The sequence below is a fragment of the Phaseolus vulgaris genome, chromosome 5, assembly GCF_051622355.1.
Source record: "Phaseolus vulgaris cultivar YP4 chromosome 5, ASM5162235v1, whole genome shotgun sequence".
Taxonomy (NCBI): domain Eukaryota; kingdom Viridiplantae; phylum Streptophyta; class Magnoliopsida; order Fabales; family Fabaceae; genus Phaseolus; species Phaseolus vulgaris.
The window spans coordinates 31,381,879-31,400,730 of record NC_143502.1 but is presented as its reverse complement, the minus strand read 5'-3'; the positions used below and the strand labels follow the sequence as shown (position 1 = coordinate 31,400,730).

Here is an 18,852-nt window from a genome sequence, read left to right as displayed (position 1 = left end):
TACTAATGAAATTATTTTCTACAATTTCATCCTTGTTCTTCTTATTTTATCTTAATATTATAATTATATATATTTCTAATTATATAGAAGGAATCTACCTTTCAAGAGTCTGCAAATGTTCAGACAATGCATGAAGAACCATTATTAGAAAGTGGACTTACATTTTGTTGCATTACATCATCATTGCATTTCTTGAAAAGATCAACGCTTTTTGGAGGGACGTAAAAGTAAGTAGAGCAAGATGGCAATGGCCAAAGATATCAGTGTAACCTTTTTACGAGTTGTAAGTCTTTGAAATATATGAGGTATATGAAAATGATGATCTTTCTTAGGGACATCATCAACAAAATCTTCTCAGTACAAAATGGCATGGGATTAGGTATTATGGGTGGTCCGATAGCGGGTGACACGATAGACCCAACACAAACACTTGCTAGGATAGACTCGAAATGGCTCTGATACCATATTACGAAGTGGACTTTAAGTCTAACTCAACCCCATAAAACCGGCTCAATAAGGTGAGGTTTGCATCCACTTATATACAATGAAAGGCTCTAATCTCTAGTCGATGTGGGATCTCCAACAACCATATCTATAATTCAATAACACATAACGAGAATTATTATATTTTTTGCATATAAACATAAAAAGAGTGTATCAATATAAATAAGATAAATATAAATAAGATAATAGTTTGAATGAAATTACTAATAGATAATCGTAACATATGAGTAACAAATCATATGTTCCAATCTTATTATATATATACAAAAATATTTTTACCAAAATATTTGATTTTTCGGTTTTTAAAACAACAATATCGATATACTTTTAAATTATTAGTTGGTTTGTTTAATTAAGGAAAATTTTAAATATAATATGTGGATGAAAGAATAATGTTTTTAGCATATGTTATTTACTTTGTGCGTGGGTTTCTTTTCCTTATTACAATCAGTCACATAACAAAAACTTATACCGCAGATTTGGATTTAGCATATTCCTAATTTCTATTAGCAAGAAAATAAACAGAAGGAAGAAGAAAATAGGAGTTCCATATCTTTTCATCTCTCATCACATTGAATCACATCACTCATTAAATTTCCTCTATCTTCTATCTCTCTTATTCTCACCAAGGTTTCTAACAAACATTGTTCTTCCCTCAAGAATCGAACACGTGAAGCAGGGTTGGCCTTTTTTTGTCATTTTCAACTATTTTCATGCATAGTAGAGTGCCATTTTTTGTGTACTGATATGTACCAGAGTCATGGTTATGCCTGATTTGGCTTCTCTGTCACATGATCCCACACATGTGTCCCCTGATATAAAATAATTGCTAGTCTCGAGGAACATGAAATGATCATAACGTACGTGCTTGCACTTTATAATTTCTTTTTCCACACCAAATTCAATGCTACACTAGATAGAGAGAAGAGAAGGATTTACTCACCTCTGCTGCAAAAGTAATAAACACAAGCGTACAATATAGTTTATGTGTTGTTCTAAAAGCAATTCCTTTCTTTCTTTGTCTTCTTTATCTGATGTCCTTGTGCAAGACACGAAATTGCTTCTGCTTCTATATTCTCTCTACCGGCTTTGCAGGTCTTATTCACTAGCTTTCCAAAGGAGGAAAGTGAGTTGATTCCTCGGCCGACTCATTTTTTCTTTCCAAGGTTCTTTTCCTCAACTTTTTCTCTCTGTTTTCTTGTGTGCATGTGTTTCTTGGTTTCGTACATGGTGATGAATGACACAGTGAATCTTATACAGAAAATGAAAATATGTTTCTTTGTTATTCTAATGCAAGCATCAAAACTTTCTTGGTCCTAGTTCTTGATCGACGTGACTGCTTTTGATGAATGCTGGCCTTGGCCTAACTGATAAAACTGAAATTTCTGTTTCTTTGATGGTCTGGTTTGATTGTAATTGCCGTCATATCAGCTATATTTGTTGGCAATTTCTTGCAATGTCAAGGACCACGACAAAACTATAACTATGATCAATTTCCTGCCATATCAAGGATCACGATAAAACTGGAACAGCTACTGTGACAGCAATTTAAATGCGACAATATTTTTTTATATTTCACTTTTATTTATCTCCAACTTTTAATTGACTATAGTTCTTCTTTCCAAAGACTAGCACATATTTTTGTATTAAATGCATGATTCTTTAGTTATATCATATTTATCGTTTTTCATTTTCAAATGCTGATTATCCATTAAGCAGTACTGTGAGAGGTTTTTTTGGGTTCTGCTGCAATGGTTTTCTTTCAATTTTTCAACTACATCTATGCTTGTGTATTTGGAAGAATTTCATCATAAGGAATTCTAGAAAAACAAATTAAATTTTTCTTTTCTAAAACTTCTTATGGATTAGTTCATCCAAAGAATAAACCACTTTTATAAATATAAGCCATTTTGTGCTCAGTGGTTCTATTCCCTACTTCTGATACAAAATTACTCTCGAATTCTTAATAATGTGAGTGTATTTTTCTTCCACGTGTTGCTGAAAAGGCTAAGTTTAAATGTAGTTTGTTGTTTGCTGTTTCACAGAAGCTAATTCTATGATACTCAAAGATCTAATGGAAGAAAAGCAGTTGAATTTTAACCAGCCACTTTTATCAGTGAGGCGTTTCTCATCAACAGTGGCCAATGAAACAGACCGCAGAAGCAAAACTAATAACTCATTAGCCAGACTTCCACGTCCTCCCACTTACCAATCAGAGTTAAAGTCAGTTCCAGTGAGGAATGGTGGAACGGTTCCTTTTGTATGGGAGAAAGCCCCAGGAAAACCCAAAGATGAAAGCCAGTTACAGGCACAAGCTGCTGAGCAGCCTCCCTTCGTCACTCCCCCACTTGGGAGAGTATCAGAAATCAAGCAACAATCAGTTTCTGAGATGAGAACTGGAAGCACCCTTTCCAACTCTAAAAGGGTTGCATCTTTGGATAAAAGAGTAGCAAAATATTCAAAAGAGGAAAATATGGAGAAGAAAAGTTCTTATTCAGATGATGGAGGTGAATCCTATAAAGACGCTCATGACACACTTTCCAGGAGTGAGTCATTCTTCGTGAGCTGTAGGGTGACTGGTTGGGAGGAACAAGAGGCTCAATCATATGGGAGTTTCTCAAGTGATCATCAACAAGCTCGTGATTTCAGGATTGATAGGTTCTTGCCTGCAGCAAAGGCAAGTGCATCTGGGGCATCACATTATGTGTACAAGAAGGCATTTGTTGGACAAGAACAACAAAAACAGAAAAAGAGAGAAGAGAATGAAGAAAGTTCACATCCCCTTAATCAGCATAGGCCAAAAGCTTTGCGAAATTACATTCAAGATATTGATAGGGAAGAAAGTGAAAATGAAAGTGATGACTGCAATGAATTTGAAAGATACACAACTACTACTTGTGGGCTTTTTCCTCGGTTCTGTCTTTTGAATCCAATACCTGGATTAAGAATGGATAAGGTTCAAAGAAATGCAGCTCATCGAATGCAAGCAAAATCAGGTGCTTCTCACATTGGATCTACAAAAGGGGTATTAATTTGTCTCTATCTATTTTCTTTGCTATTATTTCACTTTAGGTGCGGTTAATTGTTATTTATTTTCTTATTCTGCAGCAACTTAGAACTACCTGTGGCTTTACAGAAGAAAAAGAGATTTTGGATATTCTTGTAAAATCTAAACATGGCACTGATCCAAATCAAAGAGGTTGCAGCAAAATAGTATCCTGTGAGAGCACTCAACATGATGATTATGAAAGCCAAGTTCATGAGAAAACAATGTATGTAGATTCTGTACACAAGGTCACGTCTGAAACCAGTACCATAGGGGGTGATTACGAGACTTCTAGAAGAGATAGTGGCGTTTACAACAATCTTTCAGTAGATTCAAGTTGTAAAATGATTGGATGTAAGGAGATAAATTCAGAAAGTCAAGGGTATAGCAGGAGAAAAAATTCTAATAGCCTCAATCAAAATTCAGAAGTTGATTTGAAGAGCCAACTATCAGCCAAATGGGTTGATAAAGAATGTTCTTTGGATAGCTCAAAGGTGAGAAATGATGGTAAGATTGACTTAGAAAGCCAACGTTTTACAAAGTCAGGTCACCAAGAAACATCTGGTGCAAGCTGTTTTGGACTTCCTACTGTCCTACCTTCACTAAAAGCTCCATCAGAGTCTTGGCTTAAGCGCACTTTACCTACCATTTCCAAAAAGAACATGACTTCAGGGTCTAGCCTTATTGCAAACCTTCATGCAAAATGTCACTTCCAAGACAACATCATTGTACCCTAAGCCTAAGTGGGAAGCAAATGTTAAATCTTCCAATGTACATCATTGTCATCTGCAGCTCCCTGAGGTAATCTGATAATTCTTTGTTTGTGCATGTTTTGTGTAACTCTTATGTAGGAAATCAAAGTATAAAATCCCTCAATTTTTCAGGAAATACCAAACACCTATATCAGAAGCTTGAACTTTATGGATACAACAATTTTGGTGATGTAATTTTTGCATTAGTTTTCTATGTTCCTATCCTTCTGGTTGGGTGTTCCCCTTTGCTTTTATACCCATGATGAGGTGACTCTGTAAATCACTATAGCCTTTTGTATCTTTTTAATAATGTAATAATATACTGTTTCAATAAAAGTTGTATCTGTCATTTACACGAATCTTTAACGCGATCTGTTCGTGTAATTAACATTCATGCATTCAGACTTGGAACCTATTTGAAATTGTGGATCTCCTAGGGCAGCACTTCAATTCTCTGCCATTCAAGTAAAATTTAGTGTGTAAAATTAATTCAAAAAAAATTGTGCAGAACTAATTATACTGATAGTTATGCAAGTGAATTCGTACTGATAGTTATGCAAGTGAATTCGTACTGATAGTTATGCAAGCGAATTCGTACATTTTTTTATAAAACAATGTACCAAATATGAACCAAATTTATTCTCATATTATTTTTAGAAAATAGACTAATATACATTTATTCCTTTATCGATTTACTTTGAATCAAAATAATCATACTGCACTTATTTAAAATTAACTCCATCTATAGTTTTAACACGTTGGCAGTTTAAAATAGCTAATAACCAATCTTTTTACTACACAGTATGACAACTTTTATTTATCACTCTAATTATATATATATATATATATATATATATATTTTCTTATTTCTCTTACCCTCGTCTGCCACTTGTGGATCTACTTAGTGTGTGGGCCAATTGCCTCCATACCATTTTATTGGCAAATTCTTTGACAATTTCTCCCTTCAGCATATCATTTATAACATGCATCCATCATAAAATTTAAAATTCAACATTGTTCTGATTTTATTTTTGTTTATTGATGCACAAATCTGGAAGTGATTTTTATACATTCTTAGATTTTGAAATCTAGAAAGTCATTTTTTATTTCATTTAAGTTTCCAGATGATCATATTCAGAAGTGAGTTATGAGTTCTAGATTTTTATATCCGGAATGGTGTGTTGTAAATGATATTGATGATTAAGATCCAGAACTCATTTATGTTTGCTTATGGATCTTGACATCCAGAAGGTCATTTATGTTGTCCAAGTAAGCTTCCGGATGGTGAAATCTAGAAGTGACATATTAGTTTCGGATTTATATATCCGGAAGGCAAATTTTTAAAATCATTAAGAACAAAACGGACATTTCACGTCAGTGTGTTGAGTGTAGGTCTGAATTGATATGGTATAGGGAGAATCGGTTATTTCTTTTCGCACTCAATCTTTTTTAACCTTCTCCTTATATAGTTTTAAATTTTTGAAAAATGTCATTTACTTTGGAAATGAAAATTAAGAATTGAAAAGAATACATTCTAGAAAAGTAGATTTGGAAGATATTATTGTGTTTTAGAAATAAAAATCCAAAAAAAAAAAATCAAAATTCCATTCTAGATAAAAAAATCTGCAATTAAAAAAATTTGTTAAAAAAATAATAAATCTGGAAATATATTTTGGAAAAGGGGGTTCATACATTATATGTACTCCTATTTTATCTAAGGAAATTTTCATCTTTTCATACTAAAATTTGGTGCAGTGATATGGTGCAGGAAGTAATTGCCCATTTTATTTGGGTGTTTCTTAGTGTACCTCCATAACTTATCTGTCACATTATAAGTTAGACGAAAGATCATTTTGTCTTTAAAAATATATATTTTGAATTTTATAATTTGGAAGTGTATATTTTTCTAATTGCAGCTTTTGAATTATAAAATCTAGAATATATTTCTGAATCTAGAAATATCTTTCAGATTTTATAATCTAAAATATATATTTTTTTCTTTAAAAAAAAAGCACATTTCAAATTACAAAATTCATAATTTTATGGATTCTATAATTTAAAAATATTTTATATTTCAGATTCCATAATTCAGACTAATTTTTTTATTATTCATTCCAAAATTGAAAACATCAATAAAATAAAAAATATTTTTGGTATTTTAGGAAGGATGGAGTTAAAAAAAACAACTATGGAGATACAGTAAGAAACAACCTTTTATTTTTTCAATATTAATATATTTAATGAATTTTATTTTTGCTTCATAAGAAGAAGTAGTTTTGTTTTCATCACTTTCCTTTCCTACCTTTTCATAATATTGACAAATAAAAATCATGCAATTTTTTGAAAATATAAAATAGTTTAGTATTGATATAAATGCAAAATTTTGTTTTGATATAAATGTCAAATTTATAAAAAAAGTTAAACTTTAATTCATTCTTATAAATGTCAACAATAAACTTTATAACTGAAACAACAAATATAAAATAGTTTAGAGAACAACTACAATTTATAAAAATATTGATATTTTAGATTATTTTGCATAACATTATAACCGTTCATCTTCTTCCTTAATAACGGTTCACGTTACAAAACTTGTCCGGTTCTCCGCCAAAATTTCAGGATCTTTGTGTTTTTCTTGCTGAGATCTTGAAATTTTCAGGATCTGAATCCTGTTTTGTTGCTTGAACTTGAAATGCAGTTTCTGTTTTTCTGAAGTGTTGATCTATAAAATAGTGTTGTAGCAACAGTAGGGTTTACTAATTTTGTATGCACCATTGTAGTAGTTTTGTAGAGTATAAACTCTGGAAGCTTTTGCGGACGTTAATGGTAGCTAGGTTTGAGATGAGGAGGGTTTAGAAAGAGAAGGTCCCATTAATTAGTGAAAGATGGCTAGAGAATTCCTTGCAATGTTTCATGGTGGCTACCAAGATGAAGTAATTAGGTATAACTCAGGGACCTTATTTTTGCTGGGAATCATTTTTCTGTCTCTTATGCTTATATCAATGATCATATTTTCTTGTGGGGTTGACGATTCCTACGACCAACATGCACGAAGAGCACCACCACCAATTCGTGCTTCAAGTAGATATACCAGCCGTCATGGTGGTGGTAGCACTGCGCATTCACGAAAATCAGAGCGTCGCATAAGTGGACTCGGTGGTGATGGCGGTGGCGACGGAGGCGGCGGTTAGATCAAATTTTTAAACCATGATTTGTGAGATTACATTTTCGGTCACAACTTCAAAATTTTGAGACTCTCATAATCATATACATCTCTATTGCAACAAGGTTTTGTCTGTTCCATATACTGTTAATTAATAATTAAGATGAAATTGAAATTATGATTGCAACTGCAACCTTACTTTAAATCTTGTTGTTAACTTGGTGAACTCAACAAAACATGATCTATGGATATGTTTAATTTTATATATACTACTCAAATTATAAAGTAGGTTGATTTAATTCTGACATGTTCAAAGTTCTGTTGCTATAGAACCTTTTGTTTTGTAAAACTAAACTGAAATAATTCATCATTCAATATATAATTGTACTCTAAAGTATTAATTCTCAGATTCAAATTTCTGTTGCTGGATTTTTTTTTTGTTTTACAAAAGTAAATTGAAATAATTCGTGGTCTCGGTCGAGTAAGACTTAACTATTTCGATAAATATATATTTTATTTATGATGATTTTATTTTGAGTTAGATTACGATCTCAGATTAAAAGAATTGCATGAATAGTTTTTGAGGTTTTATTTGTTTTTTTGGTAATTTTTATTAATTTCTTTATTGCCATTACTCCATTTAAGCATATCAAAGAAAAATGTCCACGATTGTAATGTCCTATGACTACTATAACTATATTAATATTTAATCTTTAATAAAAAAATTGCATTGCAAATCAATTGGAGGCATTTCAACAAAATATGTTTATGTTATATTTCGATAAGTTTTTTTTTAATAAATTCTCTTAAAAAAATAAAAAGAAAATAAAAGAAATATATAAAATAAAATTAGTTTAAGTATAAATTAATATATAAAAATTCTGTTTCTTTAAATTTTTATTTTTTACTTTTTTTAATTTATAAAAAAGTATATTTTCATAAAAGTATTTATAAAAAATGACTTAAAAAACACTCTAATAGTTTTCTTGGATAATGTTTAGAGAAAAATACATCTTTATAGAGAATATAAAATATTTTATATTAAAATATGTTGTTTAAATAGGAACTTTTAAAATAAATTTAAATTATAAAAATTATTAAAGTAATTTAATTATTTAAAATTATAAATATTTAAATTCACTTATAATGTAATTTTTTTTTAAATTTCAAAATGATTTAAAAAAAATATATAAATTAAAATAAAGTTTTATCCTAGATTAAAAGTAAAATAAATTATTTATCATAAAGTAAAATTAAAATAAAATTACATTTTAAAATTATTCTTTCTAAAAAATAAATCAAATAACTTATACTCAACAATATAAATTTAAATAAAATTAATTTTTAAATAATTTCATTTTCACAAGTTTAAATAATACATCATTATAAAAAATATTATTGTTAATATTTTTACCACCAATAATTTTATGTTACTTAATTTTTAAAAATATATTCAAACAAACTTTTTTAACAATTTATAAAGATAATATTGTCAAAATTAAAATGAAATATTAAAGAATAAAATTTTAGAACTTAATTTAAAAATTATATAAATATCGTCGCATGCATTTTAATATTTTAATATTGTAGCATATACTTTTCGATATAAAAGTCAAAATATCTTTATACTTTTTCATGAAAAAAATCACCATGTGAATTGTTTTAAAGAAATTAGTAGTCAGTGGAAAGATTGTAAGAAAATTATTTGGATAAATTGTCATTAGGAAGAATTTTAATTTTATTATATTTAACACAGAAGTCATGTTCGATAATACGATTTCGTTTTATATATTTTTCTTATTGAAGTTTTGCTTGGTAAACATAATTTTTATTTTTATTTTGAAATTATGCTTAGCAAGCATGATTTATATTTTTATAAATAGAAGTCTTTGGTAAGCACACACGACTTTAATACAACAAAAACTAAATATAATTTCATTCAAAAAATTAAAATACGTATTTACTAAGCAAGTTTTTAATAAAAATAAATTATATGAAACGAAATTATGTATTTCAAATATGACTTTTGTATTATAAAAATAAAATGTTGAAATTATGCTGGTGGAACACCACTTTTTTAAGATAAAATCATGCTTCCCAATAAGGTTTTATTGTAACTTTTCTATAATTTATTAATTATAATAATTTTTTAGAAAATTATACCAAAATGAAAGATTTTCCTGACCTATCCGTTATATATCCGCTATGATACAATGAAATATATAAGATTGAGTTGATAAGGCATACAAATCTTTAAAACAAGAGATTTTTCCATCCTAAAGAAATAGTTTCTTAAATAGTTTTCTTTCTTAAATTCCATCTTACTTTTTTTCTCCCAGAGATACCTAAATATATGAATTATAAAAAAAATAATTGAATAATAATTATATTTAGAGAAAAAATAATTAATCATTATATTGATTAAATTAAATATTATTTTAAAATTAAAAAAATTATTGGTATCTAAAGTGGTTTCTATTGTTAATAAAAAATTATAAAATGTTTTTAAATTAGTATCTCAATTAGCTATCAAGATTTTAGCAACTAATATTTAGATTCTAAACTGGTCCTAAAATACTAATAGAGATTAATTTAGAATATAAAGTAGTTAGTAATTAAAACTTTAGTAGCTAATGGTTAGATACCAATTTAAAAGTTATTTTATAAATTTTTATTAATAATGTAAACTATTTTAAATACCAATAATTTTTTTAGTTTATAGAATGATCTCTAATTTAGCTAATCAACTGATTATTTTGGTTTCTAAAGTTAGTTTCTATTTAATGATTTTTTTTTATTCAATGGATTGTGTTATTAATTTAACAAAGATACATATTTGTTAATATTACCTTGCAACTTTTTCCAACAAACATACTCTTATGAAAAATTCACTTTCAAGTAAGAATTCAATATGCACATTGTGATTACATTCTCTCTTGAGTTCTCCACAAATAATAATTTGTTTGTTGTAATGTTTTCTTTCTTCGATTAGATTTTGTGTCCTCTTCAATGTCTTAAAATAGTCAAATAGTAATAGTTGTATGTTCATGTTCATTGGATGGTGTTCATGTATTACTTCTTTGATTTTAACTTAGCTTGTTCTTCTCATAAAGAAATAGGTGTTATGGTTTAAAAGGGTGTTATTGTGCTAATTCCTTCATAAAGTGGGAAAGTTTTTTGTTCCTGTAAGAGGTTGTGGTGCTTTGAAGAATACGAACCTAATCAAAATAGTCTCTTATTTTTTGGCTCATATAAAAGTATTTTTATGAGATGATTGATAAATGTCATAATTCGATAATATAACATATAAAAATATAAATACTTATGGATTTTAATTGATAAAATAATTATTATTTAATCTCTAATTTAGGAATTTGAACTTGAATATGAACGATTTATTCCCAAATTTGTGTTAATTTCAGGATTCTAAGAGAAAATGGAGATGAAAATGTAAGGATTGATGGCTTAAACAAGAGGGGGAGGGGGGTGAATTGTTTGTCAAAGATTTTCGCAAGGATTGATTAAGAATGAACCTTAATCAAACAATCACATATAAGCAATTAAAGATAGCAATCAACCAATGATACATAAACTGTTTTCAGAATTTTAATTGGTTAAAATCACGTTTTAACCGGTTGTTTATATCAGCAGCAAAAGCAGAATTAAAACAAATAGTTATAAGGAGTTAGAGATATAGAGATTTACACAACAAATTTTATACTCGTTCACTCAACATTGAGTTACATCCAGTTCTCAGAAAAACCTTTGAGTTCCACTAGTAATCACTAACATATTACACCAAAGACAACCACAAAGAGGTGACCTTGAAAACCACAAAACCCACTCACCCTCTTTGCAACACCACACACTTCAAGTTAGAACATCCTATGAATTTGCAGGATTTCACACACACTTACAAGTTTATGAAAGTACAATTATAAGAATCATGAAAGGAATAGAAAATGTATCGACCAGTCCCCGGGCGTTGACCAACCACTGGTAACGTTGGTGCCACGTAAGCGGGTCCCACGGGCAGCACAGGCCAGTACCTCGCAAAACACGTGCGCCAAGGAGCCGAGAGTGGTCAGACATCGGTCATCAGGATGTACCGACTTGCCACTAAACAGTGTGGAGAGGTCGGGCATCGGAGATCCAAACAGTAGAGATGGGCCACGAGAAGTGGATCCCAGATCACACACCAGTTATCAATAAGGGAGAAGCCTAGATCACGAGTGCCCATGCATGTAGAGTGGACGATGCATTCAGGCGTGACACAAAGTATAAAAGCCACTAGAAGGGTATGACTAGCAAGGGTCGCAATCAGTGGCGAGCTGCATGCATGGCACGTGAACAGCTAGGGCACTCTCAAAGGCGCGTGACCCCAGAAATCAGGTGCTCGAGGAGGCATCCAGGTGGTCATCCCGTCAGAGGTTGCACTCCAGTTAGGGACCCCACGCGCTAGGTTATCCCAAGAGTAAGGTAACAACAGTGTTAGGCCCGCCCATCAGAAAGGCCCATTTCAGGTAAACAGGAAACCCTAGTTTTCAGTCTATAAATAGCAAGTTAACAAACTTGGCCAGGGGAAAATCCTCTTGCGCCGTTACACACACAAGAGCAAGAGTATACAGTTTTTGGTGTTTCCTAACCGTAGTACTGACTTGAGCATCAGAGTGCAAACGACCGCTAGGGCGCCCATTGTCTTTGTGTTTCAAGTGTTCATCACAGGGACAACATACGCAAACGCAATGACTTTGGATGTGAGCGTGACTTAGACGTACGAAGGCGTTTCGAGTCAACCAACAGGAACAGAAAACACCCGAGATTACACAAACCAGGAAGTCCTATGATCAAATCTTGTACCAGTGCAAAGCTTAACAACAATTTTGCAATCTCAATCCCTCTTTCAAAAACTAATCTCAATCTCTCTTTTTGATTTCAAACTGTGTAAAAACTTGTTGTTTTTTGTTTTGAAAGAAAGACTATATTTTTAGCACTTAAAAACTAGCCATTCAAGGAAGCATTAATTATCCAAAGTAGTTTTGATCACACACAAAACAAAATAACAGGTTTTCAAAAAATTGTTAGAGAAAGTCACAATCAACCGGTTGAAAACACGATTTAACCGGTTGAATTGGTTAGGTAGTTACATAACCAAGTCAAAAACAGTTTCAAAACCTTTAAGCCAGCCAAGTGACAAACAACCGATTATTTCGATAATTCAACCGATTGTTTTTCTCTTTACTTTAGAAAAACACTTTTCTTTTTTAAACAGATTGGGTAAGCTTTGTGCAAGTGTCAAGAACTGATCTTTACAGAGATTCTAAACATTCTAATCTAAACCCAAACCAAAAGCAGCACAACTTCAAGCTTCATCATGGATTTGAAACATCAAAGCTCCCATGCTCAACAGAAAAGGCTAATGGAGAATGGACAAGATAAAAAGAGAAAGTTGGAACATTTGAAACTCGCCCAAGCGAGTTCACTCTATTGAAGCTGGACTTTTTTTCTCGTCAAACGTGCTTAAGCAAGAAATAACTCGCTTTAGCGAGATGTCACTTAGACCAAGCCTAATTAAGTTAAATAGAAGGTGTGAGGCATAATCCTAGACTTCGGAGAATAGAAAGAGATAGAAAAACCTAAAGGAGCCAACCGTCAAGGAGAAACATCCTGGATCATATTTTCTTGCTTTCATGCTTGTAATGACCAACATGAATGACTAATTCTTCCCTTTGGGATTGGGAGTAATGTGTTCAAACTCTTATATATTGTGGTGATATTTATGTATAATATTCTAGTTCTTGATTGATGATTGATATTATCATTTTATTCTCAAAGCTTGAATTATTCATGATTTTGATCCTTAGATTTGAGTAGAAAGTACTTCTAAGAATTTATTTGAAATCTTAATTTCTTTATAACATTTGTTCGTAATGATAAGGAGTTTTTATAAATATGTGAGAAATTGATATTTAGGAGACTCAATAATTTTGTATACGAGAAATCAATATGAATGTTTTTTATATGTGCATCAGTATCAATCAAAATTGAATATTATAATCTTTTTGTAAAAATACAGACGAGTGAGAAGGATGAACCCCAATCCCAATTTTTCCAATTGAATCACACAAATCTTTTACTTTGTTTTATTTAAATTATTGCAAATTCATCATACACAACAACTTTTCTAACAAACTTTTACATTTTGTTTTCTATTTAGTGAATATTATACTTGAGAATTCAAATGTTCCTTATGTGTTCGACATCCGTCTTTAGGGACAAATTTATTACTTCTGACACGGTACACTTGCCATAAAATAGTCATCAAGTTTTTGGCGTTGTTGTCGGGGAACACTTTTAATTCTAGAGTACAAATTCGTAAATATTGTGAATATTTTAATTGTTTATAATTTTTATTTTATTTTTTCTGATTTGTTTTAAATTTTATAATTTTGAAAATTTATTTTTATTGGTAGTTACTCCTTGTGCTAATCCTGGAGTGAGTTGTCTTATGTGATATTGAGAGGACAGGTTTCCAAAGACCAATTACAGTTTGAATCGGAGATTGAAAAGGCAGCTCAGAAGAATAGGATGAAAAAGAAAAACAAGGAGAAATTAGAGAATAATCCTCAACCACTTTTCCACTCCCCACAACCTAAAAGAGCACTTGGAGATTATGCTATGTAGTAGGGGTCAAGGCACTTTTCTAGTATTACAATACCTGCTACTAAGGCCTTGGAGATGAAACCTGCATTTCTCAATCTGATCAATACCCATCAATTTACTGGAATGCACCATGAGGATCCATATACACATTTGTCTACATTCTATGAGTTGGTGGGGACAATGGGCTTTCAATCAAGTGATATTGAAAATTTTATCTGTGTTTGTTTCCTTTCTTAATGGCAGGAAGAGCTAAGGAATGACTAAAATCCCATCCAAATTAGAGCCTTACCAGTTGGAAAGATGTAAAGGATAAATTTTTACATAGACTTTTTTCCACTATCCCTCTACATAAAAGCAAAATCTGATATTTCTATGTTCAGACAATACAAAACATTTTGTGAAACATGGGAGAGATTCAAAGTGATGCTGAGAAAAGAACCAAATCATGGGTTCAAAGATATTGCACAATTGAATATCTTTCATAATGGCCTCAAATTTGATACAAAAATGTTTCTAGATGTTGTAGTTGGTGGTACATTGATGGTTGTTGATGTAGAACAAGCAACAAAGTTTATTGATGCATTGACATCAATAGATTATCAAACCCATAATGATAGATAGATTGAGCCAAAGAATGGGATGTTGGATTGTATTACTTCAGATGCAATTCTGGCTCAAAATAAAATTTTGACATAGTAGATTGAAGAATTGACTAAGAAGATATATAGGCTGCTGCAACCGGTGTAATATACCATACTAACAAAAAAAATAAAAATTAAATTGTTGTTGTTTACACCGATTCTTGTTTAACCGGCCTAGAATGTCGTTGTAAAATGCATTTTCTGCACTAGTGTTTCTAAATTGGTATCTAATTAGCTACCAAAGTTTTAGCTACCAATTATTTAGATTCTAGAGTTGATAGCTAAAACCTTGGTAGATAATTAGATACTAATTTAGAAACTACTTATCAATAATAGAAACTACTTTACATACCAATAAAATTTGTAGTCTCTAAAATAATATCTAATTTATGTGTCTCAAATCTCGTTAACCAACCTTGTAATAACTTTAGGGAATTGGTAAAAAAGGCCTTATTTTTTTCGTTGATTAATTATTTGGCTTTATGTCAGTAATCTATTTATATATATGATTGTTAAGGCAGTAAATTAGTATGATTTAATGCTCACAAAGGTATGTTGTCGCTCCTTGTTGCAGATCTTAAGGATTTGAAAGGAAAGAACATGTGCAGGGAACTATAACATATGATTCGATGACTTCAACCAATGAGGCTTTCGATTCTATATTGGAACTGCAACAGGCTCTGCCTACTAGGATTCTGTCAATTACCCAAGCTACAATTGGTCACTCGAAGCAGGAATGAGAAATCTATTATTTGTTTTTCAATAAGTTAAATACTGCAAAATGGGAAGTATGCAGGTCTAGAATTGAAAATAATGTTTTGAAATCTTGGAATACTATGGGATATGTTAAATCACAAGGAGCACCTGTTGTTTCTCATCTATGATGTCTTTATCTATAGGTGTGGGTGTAGGTGGGTGTTACGAGACTACTTCCCCCAATTTTTCATTCTAAAATTATTTTTCTTTTCACCACTATAAGAGATGCTCAGAGGATAATAACATTGACTATGATGCTAGTTTTTGTTGAACAAGGTGCTTTGATGTCTCCAAATCCAAGAGGAATGCTTTAAGACAGTGTTGTTGGTTTTCTATGTGTGTCTAATAGTCTTTGAATTGTTAATCTACTCTTTAAGATGATCCAAGGTTAATTGAATCTTAATCCTTTTGAAAAAGATGAGTTTTCTAAAGAGTGTGAAAATTCAACCTATTGAAATGTCGATTCAATTGGTTGTTTGACACTTAGTGAATTTTAAAATGAGTTTGAAAAACTTGGCTTTGTTTTGACTTTGTTTTCAAACCAATTCAACCGGTTGTTTCGAGAATTCAACTGTTTTTTTTCTAAAATCCTTAACAAAGTTCTATTAAGTTGTACCAATATGTTTTAAATGATTCAAACTGATTTTGGTTCTTGATTTAAACACTTTGACCATCTGATTGAAGTATAAAAAGGTTGTTTTCGCTATTTGTCATTAACCAAGAAAGAGACATTAATAAAAAACAGTTTTAAAGAATTAAAAGAGCTTTTAGATCATCTCAAGTGTGAAATAGGGTTTTCTTATAATTCTAAACTTTAATCTTTGATTTACCCAGGTGTATTATACTCTCTTCTTCTCTGAACATTGTATTTTTGTGTGATTTGGTGTGGTGCAGTTTCATAGGGTTGTTATGAAAACTATGTGTTTTGCTAAAGAGTAGTGTGTGTTCTTGATGTTAGAATGTATGGCTTTAAACTAGAGGGGGGTGAATGGTTTAAAGAGGGTTTTCGCAAAATTTAAGCCAAGAATGAAATTACTTCGAAAAACACTTGAATCAGAATTCAGTTTTTCCAATAACTTCACTACCTTCTTCTTTTCATATTTTTCGGTTAACTATGGGGAATATTGTTTCAAAAAAAGAGCTGTGAGGTCTGGAGGGAGACTTGAGGGGTGGTTTTCAGGGGATAATGAGCTCATTGAGAGATATAGTTTTGAAACAAGCACAAAGGTGATCAACAACCTTAAAGTTGTTTCCTTTGATTGGCTAAAAAGTCAAAAGCTTGACAATGTGAGAAAGCTTCTAAAAGATCAGTTGTTGAGAAGATATTTGGAGATGAAGGGAAACATATACCCTGATTTAATTCGGGTATTCTACACCAACCTTAAGTTTGAAGGAAACAACCTTGTTTCTCATGTGAAAGGTGTAGACATGGAGATTACCCATGATACGTGGACTGCAGTAACGGGTTTAAAGTATGCTGGTCTAAGGATTAACAAGGGAAATCTTGGAGTAGTGGAGGATTTCAACAAAGTCCAATACTACAAGAGTTGCTTGAAGAATCAACAAGCCCAAGTGAGATCTTGTTCTGTTGGAGGCTTGAAGTTGGATGAAAGGGTGTTTGCTCTTATTGTTACTTGGATTCTAACTCCAAGAGGGAGAAACCATTCTGTCTTAACAGAAGAAGATCTTGTATACATCTACTGCATCATGAAGAAGATCAAGATCAACTGGATTCATATCATCAAAGAACATATGCAAAAATCCATGAGGTTAAGTGACTACCACTATCCCTATGTTGTTTTAATCTCTAAATTCTTGCTCTATTTTGAAGTGAATCTTGAAGATGAGACCTCTAAGTTGGTTAAATCAACACAAGAAATGAACAATAGCTCTCTAAGCAAGATGGGATTCACCAAAATAAGTGGAAAATGGGTGAGCAAAGATGGTGATCATGGTGGCTCATCAAGTGCTGCAGTTGCTGATTTTGATGAAGAAGATCAAGCTGCTGATATGGATATTCACAATGAAGATCATCCTGCAACTACCTTTGAAGCTGGACCAAGTGCAGGACATCAAGGAGATGAGATGCCTTCTATGTCTTCTTTTGAAAGATACATGGTGAATAGGCTTGATGGCTTTGCTGAAAATCAAAGAAATCTCCATGATCTTTGTGTGACCAATTTCCAGAGCATTGACAACAGATTCAATAGCATGGATACTCGGTTTATGACCCTGGATGAACAAATTGAAGGTGTTCAGAACCAAATCTTTGAACTTCAGTATGGCAAGAATGTTTGAAGGAAAATCAACCGGTTGAATGATCGAAACAACCGATTGTTTTTGCCCTGTATCATTTTAAGTGCTTTTGCTTTTAAATTCTGTATAATTTGGAACAATTTCCTTTTTATCTCTTCTTATTGTCTATTTGTGAAGACAAATAGGGGGAGATTTTATGTTGTGTTGTCTTTTATTTTCTGCAAACTCGATGTTTTGTTTAAGTGAACCTTAATTTTGGTGTTTTGTTGCTGATATGCTGGTATTTCTGGTGGTTTTTTGCTGTTGTTTTGGTTAAACAAAACATGTTTTGTTTTACTGCTCTAACCTTCTATCAGAGATATTGTGCTTTGCTTAAAATTTATTTTGCAGGAACTGCTTCAGATTCAAACAAGTCCAACACAAGCAACCAGGGATTTGTCTTCATCAAATAAGGGGAAATTGTTGAATCAAGTGCGTTCAAGCTTTGAAGAATCCAAATCATTTGTGTTTGATGGAAGGTTGGAGGTGTTTGTTGTTGTTGGTGTGCTTTAGAATAGGATCTGGGGTAGATTATATTTGTAATCCACTCTTTGTTGAATCTAAAGCTTAAGTGTTTTCAAATCTTTTAAGTTTAAAGTGTTTTTCAAACTAAGTGAAAAACAACCTGTTGTTTTGTCGAAACAACCGATTGTTTTATACTTAGGTGTTTTTGAAAAAGTTTGAAAACTGTTTTGGATGGTTGACTTGCTGTCAAACCCAAACAACCGATTGATTCGCTATTTCAACCGATTGTTTGTTTGGAATCCTAACAGAAAACAATTTTGTTTGTTAAAAGAGCTTTAATTGATTTCATAACTTAATACGCTCCTACTTTAAATGCTTTGACCATGTTTTGAATACAATATATAATTTGTTAATGTTTTATAACAAACAATAAGAAATAAAATTAGATTTGAGTTTTTCAACGAGTTTTTGAAGCATTTGAGTTTGAACTTGAGCTTTGGTTATTCAAGAGAGAAGTGGAATAGGATTACTCTGTATTGATTTCGGTTGATTCTATAACAGTGTAAT

General features: G+C 31.4%; 1 protein-coding gene across 2 annotated transcripts; it reads left to right on the top strand.

Moving 5' to 3' along the window:
• Positions 1-1,002: 1,002 nt before the first annotated feature.
• LOC137835390 (uncharacterized) lies at positions 1,003-4,658 on the top strand. Of its 2 annotated transcripts, XR_011085083.1 has the most exons (4): positions 1,003-1,670; positions 2,550-3,529; positions 3,613-4,351; positions 4,435-4,634. XR_011085083.1 is itself a non-coding variant. In XM_068643873.1 (3 exons), the coding sequence occupies exons 2-3, from the start codon at positions 2,561-2,563 to the stop codon at positions 4,285-4,287; spliced, it is 1,644 nt and encodes a 547-aa protein (XP_068499974.1). In that variant the 5' UTR covers positions 1,086-1,670; positions 2,550-2,560; the 3' UTR covers positions 4,288-4,658. The 2 variants fall into 2 exon arrangements, 1 of the variants encoding a protein (XP_068499974.1); XM_068643873.1 differs by having other exon boundaries at positions 1,086-1,670; positions 3,613-4,658.
• Positions 4,659-18,852: the final 14,194 nt, after the last annotated feature.